We start from the raw sequence: 18433 nt of genomic DNA on the forward strand, positions 1-18433 counted from the left end.
AATGATCCCATCTTCACGCCTTTGGTTGCCAAGATCGCTCCAGGAAGACCATTGTCGGAGTCTATAGAAACCATGACTGCTTGTCGCAGTGCCTCACGACGGACGTACCCATACGCCTGCTCAACGGTAGGAAACGGGTCCATCTGCAAAACTCCACTACGGATGCTATCGAGACGTTCATCGAGCCCATCAAGGAAAGTGTAAACTCTGTCTTCCTGGGTCAAATTATTGAAGTGGCGGATGTCAGCGGCACACTTCATTGGATTTGGGCGACGAAAGTCAATTTCGCGCCACAACCCCTGCAGTTCAGTGTAATATTTCTCCACAGATCCGCCTACTTGTTTTAGGCGACTCACCCTTCGTCGAAGATCATAGACTTGGGATTTATCATTCCCATCAAAGTATGCAGTGGCAATAGCATCCCAAACTTCCTTAGCAGTGTGGAAACAAATGAAATTGCCAATCAGAACAAGGTCCAACGAATTGATAATCCATCCCTTGACAATGGCATTCTCAGTTCGCCATTTTCGGAAGGAGGGATCAGTTGGTAGGGGTGGAGGTGTATCTCCATTAATGTAACCCAGTTTATCTTTCCCGGAAATATACATTTCCATAACCTGAGACCATAGGTCATAGTTTGTATCATTCAGTTTGATACCAATCTGGGGCGAATTTTCAGTGAGTGGGGCTGATATGTGTGTCTTGGTTAAGGCTTCAAAAATTGGTGGAAATATCTGTAAGTATAGCATCAGAATTAGGTGAAGATTGGCTGGGATCGGTGATGAAGTTGGGGTCTTCCATGTGTTTGTGAAAATGTTCACAAGAATCGGGCTACAGGTAACTTGGAGAAGAGGAACCAGGACCGTGTGTCCTGCTCTGATACCATGTCACAATACACACAAAAGGTAATTTTCATTCATACATTCAATAGGTGGGTTACAGAGTTTATATAGGAAAAAAAAACTCCTAATTTTGGATAATCACAAATCTGTAGCTAATTAATTGATTCTACACATAATTGCCTAATACTATTCCCTTAAAATGATACAATTATATATGATTTATGTTTCTAGAAAAAAGATTTCTAACAACTCACGCCAACAAATCCAACACATTCCCAGAGTGGCAATTGCGATCCCTAGAAATATTTTCTCATCCCCAGATCCTTATTAAACAACCTTTGTGTAATAGTATTTAAGTTTTGAGATTTTAACGTCATCTTCACATGTAATTACAATGTCATCAATATATACCAATATGATCGTGGCACTTGTAGCTCCTTTTAAGCAACTATTGAGAGGGTTAAGTAAGATCATTTTAAAGTTATTTTCCAGAAGAATAGTAGCTTTAGCATGTTGAAAGTTGATTCAGAAATTATCCAAATTTAATTGAGTCTTTAATATTTATTTTTCATGCAGATTCTTGCTGCTTAATTCACTATTTTTTATTAGTAAATAAGTCTGAAAGTAGTGGCAATAATATATGATATTAGTTGAAATTTTTTAGCTTTTCAGTTTGCTTGTAAGCCTATAAATAAGCACTTTCAATTCTGGAATAAATGAAGCGGCAGATAACTTGCATATTCTGCATTTTTTAGTTTTATTTTCTCCCTGCAATTTCCTTTTTTAATACTCCACTACTCTAAATTCCCAACAAGGCATACCAAGCTAAAGGTGACTACTTGAGCTTATACAAAGCCTTCTATCGAAATGTGAGTCTTGCATATGACACGGTGGGACATTTATATAAACTTCTTCTTGCAAAAAATGCATTTTTTTCACATTCTTTGAAATAATTTTTATCCTTGACCACGAAAAAGATAAGTACTTTAGCCATGTTTGGTGTAGTTAAACTTTATATATTTACTAGAATTTTATAAAAGTTGATGAGATGTGTAGTTGAAAAGTTGTGAATTTCATAAAATGTGTGATTAAAATTAATTGTTCACTTTAACTTACATTAGACAAAGGGTAAACAACAACATGAACAAAAGTTTTCCTATAGCATTTTGCACATGTTCAAGTAAAACCAGTTATAAACTCGTGTCGTTCAATAATGTCACCACTCTTGTATTTATTCTTGCAAGTCCGGCTACAGCTCAATGTTTTCTTTACCCATGGCAGCTTAACAATTTCCTTGGTTTTGTTCTTATCAAGAGCACTTAGTTAATTTTCCATAGCTTTTCTCGAATGATGTCTGAATTTTCTTTGACATAATCTTGGTTTTTGATGGTCAAATAGCTAAGAATACATAATATGATTGTGCCACATTTTCATATGTCAAATACACTTGCATAGGATAGTTGACATCAGTATTTTAAAATGCATGCATATGTTTCGCATATGTTTGATGTATTTTCGAAACACCTTGTATATAGGGTATGCACATGATAATGCGGTCAACCCATTTTGTTGATTGCATATGCACACTTAAAACGCCAAAATGCACATTCATTTCTATTAAAATCGTGTCAAAATTAGTGTGGCAAAGCCAACGCATTTTTATCTTGAAAAAATGTAAATTAAGCTCAATAAATATCAAATTAGCCCAAATCACCCAACTTCATGGATTATATACAACAATATGTAAGTACTTATCTTTATGAAAAAAAATCAGAAATCAAGAATTTTTTTTCGTAGAGTTGCAAACTAAATACATCGACCTCGAGCCTCCTTCTTCTTCTGTCTTCCGCTAGTTTTACTTGCAAGTGATGCTAGTTGTGTCCAATCTTGAATTGTTGATGATTATGATAATGAGGAGGAGATTGCCATTAATATCTTACCATCTACAAGAAGTAATACAAGTTTTTCAATTGAAATGAGGGAGCATGATAAAGATGATTTTGTATTGGAAAACACGAAAAGATGATTTGGATGAAAAAGAGGAGAATGAATTGGAATCCGATAAACAACTAGACAAGATTTAGAATTTTTTAAATCGATGTTTGTGTCTAATCTAATTATAAGAATTGATTATCAAGTAATTGTAGTATTTATATTTTTGAGCAATATATTTTTGTTGAAATTATGAAAAACAAATATAAAGTTCAAGAATTGTAGTGTTTATAATTTTAAGCGATACATACATACATACATATTTATTGAAAATTTGAAGAACATGTATAAGGTTTAAAGAATCCATTACTTTATTTATTTATTAGTTTAGAATATTTAAAATAATATTAAAAGTTGGAAAATATATAATTATGTATATGCTTCGCATAAGCACGCGTATGCTTGTAATGCTTGATGGTTAATCGAAATGTATTGTTATGCATTAGTATTTTAGAACCTCGGTGACATTATAATACATGAGAAGCTATCTATCTACTTGATTTTCTTTGAAGCATAGAGTCCACTAAGAGTTTGAATTTCTTCATTGTGAGCTACAATTTCACTCGTAATCTCTGATTCTAAGAATTTCTCAAGTTCTTTCCTTAAAAGAAATAAAACCACCAATTACTTGTGGGAGAGAAAGCAGATCATATACATTCCCTTTCTAAGTTGATTGTCAAATCTTATTATTTCCATATACGATTTCAATTCTCAAACTATACATCACGGGTGATGTTAAAATTAGGGTGTGACTCGAATTCTATTTTGAAGATAACTGGAGATTCTAATTAAAGTCAACTTAAGAAGAATTCCATTTGAAATGCTTCTTGGAATCTTATTCAAAGTCTATTTGGCAAATTCTGTTGAAATTCTATTTGAAAGCCCAATTGGGAGTTAAAATTTGTATTGAACTTGAAGAGAACAAGATATGGAGAAAAGGAATGACGAAAAACATCATTGGAGCAAAATTTCCCGAGATCGGGTGCTCCAACGCCATATTATGCTCTAGAAGAAAAAAAAGAACAGTGGTTGTGAACCCTGGCATCAGTTGGATGCCTTGGGCCAAGAGGACGATGGTGTCCCAGCGCCACCTGTACAAGAAAAATCCTATTTTGACGTTGATTCTTGAATTTTACTTCAACCAGAATTTCACTATATATACTTAGCACTTCATTCTTTTTAGATTATGCTAGACAAAATATAAATATAAAATCATTGTATTCTTTCTCCATATTTTAATAAATTCTCCTTTTCTCTACAAATTATTTTGTTCTTGAGTTTGTGATCAATTACTAATTACTTAATATTGTGCCATGTTTTATTTTTTCGCCCATTATTACAATAATTAGTATCAGAGCAAAGGTTTTATTCATTGGAGATTTGATTTTGGGATGGCAACCATGAAGTAGGATATTTTTCTTTTGGATTGCAGCATAAGATTTTCATTGTTGCAGGTAAAAATGTGAGCAATACTCACTCAAATGAATTTGGACGATACATTGTTGGGATTTGACAAGATGCCCACAACTTGGAATAAGGAGGAGAAACAACGTAGGAATCTAAATATCCTATAACAAATACATCTTCATCTTTTTGAATAATATTCTCTATGAGGTTTTGAAAGAGAAGTCCACGGCTGCGTTATGTTTGACATTGTAGTAATTACGCATGACAAAGAGTCTAACTAGCAAACTGTACTTGAAGCAACACCTTTATTCTCATTGTATGACAGAAATTACATCTCTTAAATAACACCTAGTTGTTTTTAAAGATATCGTAGCTGATTTGGAACCCTTGGAAGTTATATATGATGAAGAATATTTTGGTTTTGATATTGTTGTGTTCATATATATATATGATGCCCTATATTCAAAGGAGAAGATGAAACATCTCGTTAGAATTGAGGCTCATGGAGATGCCCTTATTGTTGATGGTAGTTGTTCAAGGAGCCAATAAAGGTCTAACTTTACAAATAAAATTTGTAATTATTACAAGAAAAAGGGACACTTGGTTACCTATTGCTAAAATTACAGAATAAAGAAAAATTGGCTGCAGATAATCAGAAGAGAAAGCAATTAGGTACTCTAGGTGAAGCTAGTGTTGCAGGAACGTTTCACAATGATGGAGATATTTTGATTGTTTCTGATGGCTTCATGGCGACTTCAAACATAAAGAGGATTTGATTTTTGATATGGCTTGCACTTTTCATATGTGTTCTAGGATTCATTTACAACATATGAAGAAGTTTCCAAAAGTGTTGTGATGATCAATAATAATACACCTTGTCGGATAGCTGTTATAAGAAGGATCAGACTTAAGTTGTTTGATAGAAATATCAGAACACGTGTTCCTGATTTAAAAAAAGATAAAAAAAAAAATCTTACCTCCTTGAGTACCCTTGACTTGAAAGGGAACAAATTCATTGGTGAAGGCGGAGTCTTGAAGGTTCGTAAAAGTGCTCATATTGTGTTGCAGGGATAGGAAAAGACCTAATTATATGTCTTGTCAATTCCTATAGAATCTCTGATCAATCATCACAAATATGTAGCTCAAATGGATTGTGAGTTTAGTTTAGTATCGTCAGAGTTTTGCTTGGGGTCTACTTTGATGAATATAGGAATGTAAACGAGCCAAGTCGAACCAAGCCGAGTAATTTATTTGTATAGTTCACTACAACAAAAACAACATTTTGCAACGTTCAAAAAATGTTGCTTAAGACCTTTTGCAACGTTCGTCCACTTGTTGCTAATCCCGATGTTGCCGTAGAGTAAAGGATAAGGCAACATTTTTCGAACATTTTGCAAAAATCTCTTTCACAATGTTTTTCAAACGTTGCAACAAGAACTTTCGCAACATTTTTCGAATGTTGCCAAAAACCTTTTCGCAATATTTTTTTTGACCTTTTTACAATGTTTTTCGAACGTTTTTAAAAACCTTTTTGCTGCATTTTTCGAACGTTGCTAAAAGGCGAAGAGACGAGTTGCTTGTCGCGAGGAGTGAGGAGTAAAATTTGTCGTTTGAGGAGTATGATCTTTGTGTGTTTTTTTTTCTAGTCATCCATTAATAGTTCAAAACTTTAAAAAAAAATGATAATAAAAGTTATTTTGATTGGGCCCAAATATCATTTCAAATTTTTGCAACGTTTTATAAACATTACGAAAGAAAAAACTTTTGGCAACATTTCATAAACGTTGCGAAGAAAACTTTTTATAACATTTCATAAGTGTTGCAAAAGATAAAGTTTTTTGTTTTTTTGCAACGTGTCATAAACGTTGCGAAAGACAAATCTTTTTGCAACGTTAAATAAACGTTGCAAAAAGGCAATATTAGCAACAATTCACTTAAAAAATGTTGCTAAAGCTCAATTATGCTGAGCAATGGCAACATTCATGTATTGGAATGTGGCGATAGTCCTCTTTAGCAACATTTACTTGACAAATGTTGCCTTTTGCATGTTGCAAAAAGCCATTTTCATTGTAGTGTTTAATTTTGAACGTGTCTCTTGACATGTAGATCGTATACATTTTTCTATTAAAAACTTCAGACAAATTTTTTTGGTCAATGATTATCATCCTGAATCTTCGTTAGAGTCTAATTTGACTATGTGAGATTAATCATTTTCGATAAAAAGCCAAGAATTTGTTTGTTTTCTTCTCTCATATATGGTCCGATATTCTTTGGAATTCAAACCTTGTTGAGAGTTCCATTAAAGATCAAAAATTGCCGAAACAATAACTTGAAGATCCTTAGCTTGATATGATGGTATAATCAATTTTACAGGCTGACACCATCTTCAAGGATTAGAAGGATGCTTCTTATCTTGCAGTCATATTTGGCACAGGAAGATCACGTAGACAGCAAAATATATGGAAGCATGCATTCATGTCGGTGTTTTGTTACTAATAAACGGGCAAACTTGCAATCAAATGCTAAGAACCTATATGGGAACATTTTAAGAAAAGATGACTCAAGAACATTTTTTAGTATATTTTGAACTTTGAAGTAGTGTTTAAAATTTTATCTCATGAGGGCAATATTGATGAAAAACGAAAAACATGTTTACTTGCTCCATTCCAAAGATGTTACAAATACGATTTTAGTTTTCCTTTTTCAACAGAAACACAAAAATCAGCTAATGCGTACCTGATTGAAGATCTAACATTTGCACCAGCATAAAAGAAATATTGATGCCAGCTACGGCCAAAGGATACTCCCATTTCGACCTATCCCCAACTCTCTTGTGCAACAAGTTTTGAAATGCTTCCTGTTAAAAAGAGAAGTAGATACAAAATACTACTTTTAAAATTTTTCGAGTCTAATAGAGTCGAGCTGACTCTTTTTTGTGAAATTCTAATTTTTATGTTTGTAAAGATAGTCATTGCTGCCTCGGAAATTAAAGGCAATTGTAAATGCCTTTTTCATTTAAAAACATGGGCCAAAAATGGCCCGTATTGGTATGACTAACAGAGGCTGGCTCAGGCTCGAGGCCAGTACTCAAAAATGAGGCTCGACCCAAGTCGAGGCTTGATTCCAATGAGCCGCGAGACGAGCCAGCACGGATTTTTCCCGGGCCGAGCCTCGAGCCGCTCGAGCCGAATTGACATCCCTAAATGAATACATTTAAGTCAACTTCGAAAGTTATAGATAATTCCGCTACCACCATTACCAGTGGTTTTTTTCAATCACTTGCTAGAAACAGAATCGTTTGTGATATTTTGCCTTGACATAGGTATAAGATGCAGATTTAGTTGCATACATTTTGAATGTGGTTGAAGGTATTGATTCTAGCCAATATTTTTTTGTCGAAGCATTTTGTGGTGATTCTGTTATAGGTTATTCGTGATTCGAGCAACTTTGGTGTCCAAGGTAGTTCTTAGAATTTTGTTACTCAGTTTTTGGAGTTTGAACCTATTTTAGGTTTGTGGTAGAGGTAAAGGTTGATGATATTTTAAAGTTGGAAAATTTTGATAGAGAATTTCTTTTGTGTTTTTGACACAGAGTTGAAGTTTAATCCTCATAGTAGAATTTGTCTTTAGGTGGAGATTCTTTGAACTTTATTCATGGCAGTGAATTTGTGTGAAGGCAGAGTTTGTAGAATTAGGATGTCATCTAATTTCTATTTTAAACATAATTGAAAATTCTAATTAAAGTTGACTTAAGAAGAATTCTATTTAGAATGCATTTTGGAATTTTATCCGAAATCTATTTGATAAATTCTAGTTGAAGTTATATTCGAAAGCCCAATTGAGATTAAAAATTTGTATTGGACTTGAAGAGTATAAGATACGAACAAAGGAATGAAGAAAAATATCAATGGAGCAATATTTTGCAAGATTGGCCGCCCCAGCGCCTTGTCTCTGCGCCTAGAAAGAAAAAGGAAATAGCGGTTGAGCGCCTCAATGCTAGGAGAGCTAATTATTGCATTCTACTTCAATTGGAACTCCAAAATTGGACTTCTATATATATTTGGCTCTATATCATATTTTAGATTAAATTAGACACAGCATAAAAAAATTATTGTATTCTTTCTCCATACTGTAATGAAATTTTCTTTCCTACGCAAATTATTTTGTTCTTGAGTTTGTGAACAATTAGTTCATATTGTGTCATATTTTCTTTTCTTGCCTATTATTACAACAGGTAACAAAACTTGCGATAGCCACATTTCAATAAATATACATATTTCTTTGTTCAAGAACATGAAGAGAAGATACACTTCAATGCCCCAGCATCAAACTTAAGGTGCACAACTTATACAATCAAATACTCACAAATGAAAAATATTTGGACTAAAGCCCTACCTAATTTAAGAATATGTTGTCTTTTTCTTCTTCATCTCACCATTTTATTGTGGGTTCAAGTGCAACTATATGATGTATAATTCTATGTCTATGGAGATTATAGCGGAAATCCCTCGATAAATTTTGATTCCGGGCTCAGAAAACAATCAAACAAACACCGGTTTACCTTAGTTCGACCCAAGACTTTTGCATTCACTTTGGATTGTCCAAACTCTCTCAAACCCCTCAAAAGGAGAAGGGATGGTGGTGGTAATAGGAAGGAGAGGAAGAGGCAACAATGATGTGAATCACTCCAACAAACCCTCCAAGTCGGCTGCCCCTCAACCTTCTCGGCCCTCTCTCTCTCACGACCCTCTCTTTCACACACACCCACTCATCACCATCGAGAAAACGGCTGGGAATATATGGATATATATATATATATAGTATAGGTTAGACACATAACTTGGGGCAAAAACTTGTGCAAAAGGGCTTCTTAAAACCTAAACTAATGGGCTACCAATTACTCCAACCCACAATCTACTAATTCAACAAATACCCTAAAGCCCAACACTAATCAAGACTTGCGACATCCAAAAGTGTAATTCGTCTCTGAGTCGAGTCAAGTCCATGGTGTCGATAAATAATCCGACAACTGTTTTAAATCATTGGGTATCAAAAAACCCAACAAAGATGTTCATGAAAATAGTTAACCTTTTATCTAGTGTCATTGTAAAATCTAAAAAAATTAACCCTGGCATGTAATTAATTAATTAATTAACAAAATTATGTTAAGGACGTTAATAAATAAAATTCTTGCAATTTCTAACTATTTGAATGGGTAAAAGATATTATCCAATATCGTGTTAAAGTTAATATGGTTCAAATTCAAGTGAAAATTGGGCACAAGAGAATAAATAATCCGGCATGTATGCTTTACTACGAGAACCATGAAAATAACATGATAGAGAATTTTTGAATTTCTTTATTATAAAGTGGCAAAACCTATAGATCGTTATTTGGGGTGTATATTTCCATTTGTACAGAAATTACAATTTGTATGAAAATAACATGAATGAATATTTTCATTTGTACAGAAATTTTTCTCATAGAATTCTATCAGAATACTCTCATGTGTATAGGCCCCATATTTTGATAAAAAAAAATGCCAAAAAATTCTCTCACCTCTCCTCTGTGAGTCAATCCTATCATTTCTGTGTGCTTCCATCCGTACATGTTGAAGTGCACCTATAGAATATGAATAAATGATTTCTTTTCTTTCTTGATAGTTTAAGCGCCTGTCCGGCACCAATTTCTCCCAGATTTTCATTAATTTTTCTCACCGTTGGAGCAGGTTCCAAGTGTGAGAAGCAAGTCAACAAAGCTGTCTACTTTGCCTAGAAGTTGACCGAAGTGTACAGTGACCTACCAGTCGAATTTTATTTTTTATTTTTTATATTCAAGTATCCCAGCTTACACCAGACTAAATCCTGAACCCAAAGACCCTTGCCCTTAGAACCTTGAAGGGGGTAAATCGCGGGTTATACCTCAACTGGATCACAGGTTCCCCCATTGCCTGTACACTTCTGCGTACAAGAGACCCTCCTCCACAGTAATTGCTCCGTACCAAATATTTGGACGCAGGTTCTCACTAGGAATCGAACTCTCCACCCTGCCGCTAGAAGCAAGACAATGTTGATTGATCCACCAGTTGAGTTGTGCCCCGAGGGGCTACCAATTGAATTTTCTTAGTATTCTTTATTGGTTGAATCAAAAAAACCGCCAAAGCATTTCTGCTTACACGGGAAATTCGGGAATCGATCGACATAACACACCTATAGCAAAGTTGTATGCTCAAAGTGCAACTTTGGCCCGTTTTGACCTCATTAATTTTCATTCTATTAAATTTCATTTTTTTCTCTCTTATTTTCAATCATATAATTTTATATAAAATAATATTACACATAAATCGAAAATTTTTCTTTCTTTTTTAAATACTCATTTTTCAAAAAGATACTGCCCTTGTTTGAACCCCATTCTTTTGAAGAAATTCATTTTTCAACAGTATTTTGATATCATTTCAACCACAAAATTTTCAATAAAATAATATTACACGCAAATCCAAAAATTTTCCTTATTTTTTAACCACACATTTTCTATCAATACACTATTCAAAAATTTATTCTTCCCAAAAAAAATGGGGCTCAAACAAGGGCACTATTTTATGCATTTTCATTTCTACAAAATGGGGGCCAGACGGGGACTTTATTTCCAAGAGCCTAGGACCATTTGATATGGCCCCACTTGGGCCCTGTCAAATATCATTTTTTTCTCTTCTATTTTCAACCATACAATTTTTCATAAAATAATATTGCACGTAATTCGAAGATTTTTTACTATTCCACCCATTTTCATTTCGAAATATGGGGGCCATGATGTTATAATCAAAATATTTTGGCAAAAAAAGTGCACCCAAACAAGGCTAAGTTTGTAAGTAAGTAGTCGTATCAAAGCGTATAAATGACATAAATAGAAAAAATGAATCTAACGTGTATATGAAAAAATGTAAAAGAAATAAATAATTGTATCGTAATTTAAACTCTTAAATTTGATATGAACATGTAAGAATATCCTCAAGTACACATATTGAGTTTTTATTAAATGCAAGTGTATTGAGCATAACACTAATGCAATGCAAAGTGCATACTTGGCCCATTGAATTGAACGGACTTTGAGAGAGAGCTCTATGTGTGAAAATTTTGTGGCTTGTTTTCACTTTCTAGCACATTTCCTGGACCTAGCCGATTTAATACATCTCTTTACAACATATTTGATAAGGTGAAATGGAGATATTAAGCACTATTAATGAGAAAAAGATCGTCCAATCTTATAAAAGATTGTCGAAAATTGAAAATTGTAGCATATCAAACAAACCCGAAGAACTAACGATTGAAATTTTTGACAAAACAACTTTATGATATTCGAAATGTACTGTATTCACTGATCCAATATGTTAAGAAAAATGTAGGGAAATCTGAAATTTAATGAACTCCAAGGCACGAAAAACGTTATCTTTTAAGAGATGTTTCTCCCCTGTCCAACGAAGTCATAGTTGGGGTATGATAGAAAATCTCTCTCAGGATACAATGAAGGCGTTTGATTCAAATTGTGACTATTTGATCAAACCAATAAGACACTCGAAAAGAACTGATGATGCCAAGAGAAAGAGAGAAGAATAATTTTTTAATATGTTTTGCAAACGAGAATTCGCCCAAAATTTATAGAAATTGAGACAACCGTTTGAATAGGTGTGTCCCTTGAAATGAAGAACACATATGTTGGAAGTTACTGTTAAAAACGAACAGATGCACCTAGTCGGGGCGGCTAATCATTAGCAAAAAAAATAAAAATAAATAAATACATGCAAAATGATGAAAAATATCTAACACAATATAGTGCAATACTGAATTAAGTGAAAAATAGAATCCATTAGTCGACTCTAAATTCATTATAAATAAGATTTCATTCGTTGTTATTTATTATTGGCCATTGCATATTAATTTATATAAGTATATTCTGAATAACTTGGCTGCATTTTATTGTCAATTTTTGCTTTCTTTTCCTTATCCGGCAGCCTAAATTATTTGCACCATAAAATATTAATACTTAGTTGCGTTTGAAAAGGGAAATGTTTTTGTCATCTAGAAAACAAAGCTATCATGTTGAAAGCGTTACTCGATGATTTATAAACTGATCCAAAATATCAGGAATCTACTTTACAAAGCCAAAATAGTGAGTTGACTGACTTATGATTACGACGATTCCTATAAATATCAAAAGGAAAAGTTCAAAGAATATTAAATTGTAGACAAATACAAATAATAATGACAAGAATATGAAGTTAATTTTTTATTTTTCTTTTTTCTTTTTTTTCATAAAAACATATTATTATGCTAATAAAAGTTCCAAGTTAAAGTCTCATAAATTGAAAAATGTGCGAGTGACATCCAAAGAAAAATTGAATACAATTTACATACAATGGAGTGTGTTGAAAATTTAAATAATTTAGCACATGTTTGACAAAGGTTTTTGAGATTATAAGTTGGTGGATCCGATGAATATCAAATGTACTGTTGAAAATGCAACTTAACTTCCCTTTTTTTTTTTTTTAGATAGATGTTTCTAATATTAAACTATTTAATATGCCTCCTGGCTCCTGTTCTCCAAGTTTTACGAGTTATGATTTGTCAATAATTTATTGGATAAATAGTCATTTAGACAGCAAATCTCAACTTCTACACTAATAATTTCTCTCCCTTCCCCCCCCCCCTCCCCCCCTCCTCTTCAACTATTTAACATGCCTACGGCTTCCACATTTTACACATAATTTCTCGTTCTCTCCTTCTCCTTTCTAGATCTATTTCATACTTCCACGATGAAGTTGGAAGAGAAAGGCACTGATTACACACAGGACGGGACTGTTGATCTAAAAGGTAGACCTATCCTCAGATCAAACACTGGCAAATGGAAAGCTTGTTATTTCTTTGTTGGTAAGTGAAAAAAACTGGTAGAGTCTACCTAATTTTCGATTCTAAACGTGCCATGATATCATTTTATCAAGGTTTGCTTTAGAATTTTCTACAAACTGAGAACGATTAGATTTGAACGAAGAAGTTTTGCTTCAGAATTTCGTGTGCTAATAGAAACGTAACTCTTTTTGCAAGTTAAATCTTTTGCTTTGAGTATGAAGATTTAGAATAGAATTTATGGATCCTCATTGTGATATTACAGGGTATGAAATTTTTGAGAGGATGGCATATTATGGGATTGCATCAAACTTAGTAATTTATTTGACACGGAAGCTCCATGAAGGCACTGTGACATCTTCAAACAATGTCACCAACTGGGTTGGTACTGTATGGTTGACACCCCTTCTGGGTGCTTATATTGCTGACACTTTTCTTGGTCGATACTGGACTTTCATCGTTGCATCAGCCATTTACCTTGTGGTACTTCCTTTGATTTCATTTGATCTCGATTCTCATGGTGTAACTTTATCGTGCAAGCTAAACAGAACAAGACAGTATAAATAACAATATTTTCTTAATCTATCGGATCATGCTTTTAAGATAACATAAAAGTACGCAATATTAAACATGAACGGACACTAAAGTGGACATGTTTTTACTTTCTTTTTCTTGTTTCACATTCTCTAGTATTATATATTACGGCTTGCACCATTATTATAATCATTTAAACACGATCACGAAATCCTTATAAGATCAGGGAAAACAATTCTTGGTCATATTTTCGTTCCTTGTAACAGGGAATGTGCTTATTGACGCTAGCAGTTTCATTGCCCGGACTGAGGCCTCCGTCTTGTGGGCACCAAGTAAAGGAGGTAGATTGCGATAGACATGCCTCAACATTTCAAGTCGGCATCTTCTACTGTGCATTATACATAATTGCAGTTGGAACAGGCGGAACAAAGCCTAATATCTCTACAATGGGAGCAGATCAATTTGATGATTTTGAGCCTAAAGAAAGGTTACAAAAGCTCTCATTCTTCAACTGGTGGATGTTTAGTGTCTTCATTGGCATCCTTTTCTCCAACACTTTCCTTATTTACATTCAAGACAATGTGGGGTGGGAACTTGGCTATGGCCTCCCTACACTTGGGCTCACAGTATCGATACTTTTCTTCATTGTGGGTACACGTTATTATAGACACAAACCCCCATCAGATAGCCCGTTGAATCGAATGGCTAGGGTGCTTGTAGCCACCGTAAGAAAGTGGAAGGTAGTCATCCCTGACGAACCAAAGGAACTTTATGAGCTGAGCTTGGAAGAGTACTCCAAACCTGGCATGTTTAGAATTGACCACACCAATTCTCTCAGGTGCATATTTTTCTCCCGAATAAAGATACTTGGACAAGGCCATGTAGGCCCTGCCTGTGGGAGTGCCTTGGATGTCCGTCCAGCATAACCCTTTTCTCCCATTCTAAGTCTTTTTAGCATGTGTAACAACTAATAGAAATCTCACGTCACTCGTGGAAGGTCTGTCTTATGGGTTTATAAGCACATTAGTGCCCTCCTCTTTCAAAGTCGATTTTAAACGTAACTCACTCTCATTTCACTTCTGCAGCTTCCTGGACAAAGCAGCAGTCGAAATCGGACAAAATTCGCCATGGATGTTATGTCCGGTGACACAAGTTGAACAAACCAAACAAATGATAAAAATGATTCCAATCTTGCTTGCAACTTTCGTTCCCGCTACTATGTTCGCACAGACAAACACTCTCTTTATCAAGCAAGGCACAACTTTGGAAAAAAGCATTGGTCCCCATTTCAAAATTCCTCCAGGATGTCTCTCGGCATTTGTGACTATTTTCATGTTGACTAGCCTCGTACTATATGACCGGTTCTTCGTTCCCTTTGTACGAAGATACACGAAGAATCCTAGAGGGATCACCTTGTTGCAGAGGTTTGGGATCGGCCTCGTGTTGCATATCATAGTCATGGGAACTGCTTGTTTAGCAGAAAGAAGGCGTCTAAGGGTTGCTAAAGAGAACGAAATCTTTGAGAAAAATCAAATCGTTCCTCTTTCGATCTTCATTCTTCTACCACAGTTTGCTCTAATGGGGGTAGCTGATACCTTCGTAGAAGTTGCGAAAATCGAGTTCTTCTATGATCAAGCACCTGAAGGCATGAAAAGCCTCGGAACTGCCTATTTTACGACTAGTTTTGGAGTTGGATACTTCATAAGTAGTTTTCTGTTGAAAACTGTGGCTGACATTACCGAGAAACGTGGCAAAGGATGGATTTTGGACAACCTAAACGTCTCTCGTTTGGACTATTATTATGCATTTTTGGCTGTGCTGTGCTTTCTCAACTTACTTTACTTTCTGCTAGTTGCAAAGCTCTTTGTTTACAACACAGAACTGAAGGATACCGAAATGGAGTTGCATGAAGCAATCGAGGCTCGACCGAACAAGTCTACACGATTGGAGGAAAAAACGTTGGATGATAAAGCAAGCTCATAGAAATATCAAAATATCCCATGAAATTTTCCAAGTCTTTTTTCTTAAGCATGTTTTATCGTTCCTTTTCTACTCTTTTTTCATTGTATCTAAATGTATTTCCACAATATAACAATTTAGATCACATTGTAATATAAGAATAAGATACAAAAATCTTGTATATCATATGAAAGTGTCTTATCTCACACTATGACTAAAAATTCATGTTCTCAATGGTACCTCCACAAGCTATAATTAAGGTCTGTTCGATAATGATTATAAAAATCGATTTTTTGATTGTTAGAGAAAAAAATTGGTCCCATTTGTGTGAAAAAATCAAAAATGGCGACTGAAATAGTGAAATAAGATCAAAAAATTGATTTTTTGAGGTGAAAATTGTTAACGAGCCTCCGTTTGGCCCCCATTCTCCTTCTCATTCTTTCCCTCTCTCTCTTATTTTCAACAATATAATCTTTCATAAAATAATATTATAGGCAAATTAAAAACTTTTCATTCTTTTTCAATCACATATTTTTCAAAAAATCACTATTTCAACCATTAAATTTTGAAAAGAATTGGGGTCAAATGGGGGCTAAATCCAAGAGGTCACTCTCGTAGGCCGGCACAAAATCTATGCTAAATAATGACATACATGACTAAACGTATTGTACTTATTATAGCAATTGAAAAAAGGAAATTAAGAGCTGACTATTTTACACCCCAACAATCTCTTTTTGAATATCAAACTTTCATTTTGGTCCCAACCTAATTACGATGAATTATGGGATAATGACATAGATATACCAAAAATTGGGACCGTTTTGAAAAGTCAGCATAAAACTTAGGCTAGCTAGAAATTACTTCAAACTATATAATATTCACTGTTAAAGCACAATGAACCCTAACCCCATCGTTTAAAAATTTCTTTCAATGAAATTGAAAGTTAGCTAAACGTGATTTTTTTGTGACTCGAATTCATGATTCTGGCTCTGATAACATCTGTCAAGATTGAATTTCAACTATCTCAAAAAGCTAATTGGTGAGTGATGCTACCAAAAATCGTATCTGAGTAATTTCGAGCTGGACGACTGATGACGAGCACGAACATGATCTTCCGATACCTGAAACAAAAGCGTCGAGATGTGTCCTCGTCGCCCCTCCGATGCTTAAGTCAGAGAGAGAATTTGTGCGTAAGGCTATGAACTGATAATTATGTAAAATGTACCTGAATAATGATGAAGGGCTTCGTATTTATAGAGGTAGGTGGTGTGTTCATAATACGATTCCGTAGTGCACTTGTAATAGGACAGCTTGATTTTGCAATCTTATACCAATGAGTCCTACGCGAGATAGGAGTTTGAATTGCGGTATAACTGGGATATCAATTATTTAATAGAGTTCTTCTGGACATAGGAGACATAGGTTGAGGAGTTTTAGTCAGAATAAATTTCTCATTGGATAAGGCGTTGACGTCGGGGACATGCCGATGTCATAATCCCGAGGACACGTCGAATGACGTTCCACGAACTCTTGGGTCAAGAGCTCGGGGCATGCGAAAGACATCCCAAGCACATATATCTCGAGCATACTGATACACAAATCGACGAAATAGAGTCCTCGAGTTTATATACGTCGGGAATAATATTTGGTAATATCAGTGAGCACTAATGGATTGAGGTATTCTTAATTAAGCTATTAATGATGTAAAAGGTAAGTTTATTACGGTTTAGAGGTGAATGACAATTATACCCCTACAGTTTTAGAAATAATTACTGTTGTATCCCTGATTCTACCCTATAAATACAGTGCTTTGGTTTTTAATAAAATACACACAAGTTTATTGATTTCTCTCTGTTCTCTTCTCTTTCACAACACGTTATCACGTAGTAATTTTTGAGAGGGTAGTAATTTTTTTTATCACGTATATCAAAATTAATTTGATAATATGTGATTTTTTTTTATCTATTCATGCATCCAACTCACGTTTGTAATTGGGTAAAAATCATGTCTAATTATTCATGCATCATAGCCGCCGTCAATTAGTGCCTACCAATTCGCTACCATCAATTTGTAGCTTTTACCTTTAAAGATATAAAATATTACTTGTACAATGCCTTTTTCGTTTGCTTCTTTAATTGTCGTCAAACGTGTAATGATGAAAATTTAGCCTGCATCATGTCTACCAAATTAATTGTGTAATGGTTTACACGTAATCCTATGTTCCTGCCTTCAATTTACTTCGAATTGCCAAATTAATTGTTCATTTGGTTTACACGTGAATTTTGTTCATCAATTCTGCTGCCTAACATATGATATAGTCTAAACTATTTTTATAGCTTTTGCCATCAATCTTTATTTATGATTTGATTTGATCAATGCACGCGTCATCCTCATTAATTATTGCCATCATTAATAATTTTTAGTTGTATTTACGTTTCTTCATGTGTAAATTTGGTGAGAAAATTTAACTATTCAGTAATTTTAATTATCGTTCAATTAATCATCGAATTTTTGTTACAAAATTTTGATGCTCCTGAAGTAGCACAATATTATAATTACTATTGAAAAATATTATTCGCTCCTGAAGAGCATGAATTATATATATATATATTTTCAATATTCCAGAAGAATATATTGACGTATTGTTCTTGAAAAAATCATAATAAAATACAACATGCTCCTGAAGTAGCATATGTTTCGAAGAACATATTATTTTTGTGTTTATCCCGAAAGGAAAATACGTAACTTATTTTATGTTGATATTATTACTTGATTACTTATTATATAATGTTTAATCATA

At 34.2% G+C, this 18433-nt stretch overlaps 1 protein-coding gene across 1 annotated transcript; it reads left to right on the forward strand.

Annotated features, from left to right (window-relative positions):
- The first annotated feature begins 12981 nt into the window (after positions 1-12981).
- On the forward strand, positions 12982-15839 carry LOC111369751 (protein NRT1/ PTR FAMILY 5.2-like). The gene is made up of 4 exons (XM_022991390.1): positions 12982-13164; positions 13406-13623; positions 13941-14512; positions 14760-15839. The coding sequence occupies exons 1-4, from the start codon at positions 13050-13052 to the stop codon at positions 15655-15657; spliced, it is 1803 nt and encodes a 600-aa protein (XP_022847158.1). The 5' UTR covers positions 12982-13049; the 3' UTR covers positions 15658-15839.
- The last annotated feature ends 2594 nt before the right edge of the window (positions 15840-18433 follow it).

The sequence above is a fragment of the Olea europaea genome, chromosome 20 (assembly GCF_002742605.1).
Source record: "Olea europaea var. sylvestris chromosome 20, O_europaea_v1, whole genome shotgun sequence".
Taxonomy (NCBI): Eukaryota; Viridiplantae; Streptophyta; class Magnoliopsida; order Lamiales; family Oleaceae; genus Olea; species Olea europaea.

What these genes read in the sequence shown, in the direction of transcription:
- LOC111369751 (XM_022991390.1), top strand. Translation starts at nt 13,050, where the DNA reads ATGAAGTTGGAAGAGAAAGGCACTGATTACACACAGGACGGGACTGTT. An exon ending in CATCAGCCATTTACCTTGTG is followed by an intron (nt 13,624 to 13,940) that starts GTACTTCCTTTG and finishes TCCTTGTAACAG; the next exon opens with GGAATGTGCTTATTGACGCT. An exon ending in GACCACACCAATTCTCTCAG is followed by an intron (nt 14,513 to 14,759) that starts GTGCATATTTTT and finishes TCACTTCTGCAG; the next exon opens with CTTCCTGGACAAAGCAGCAG.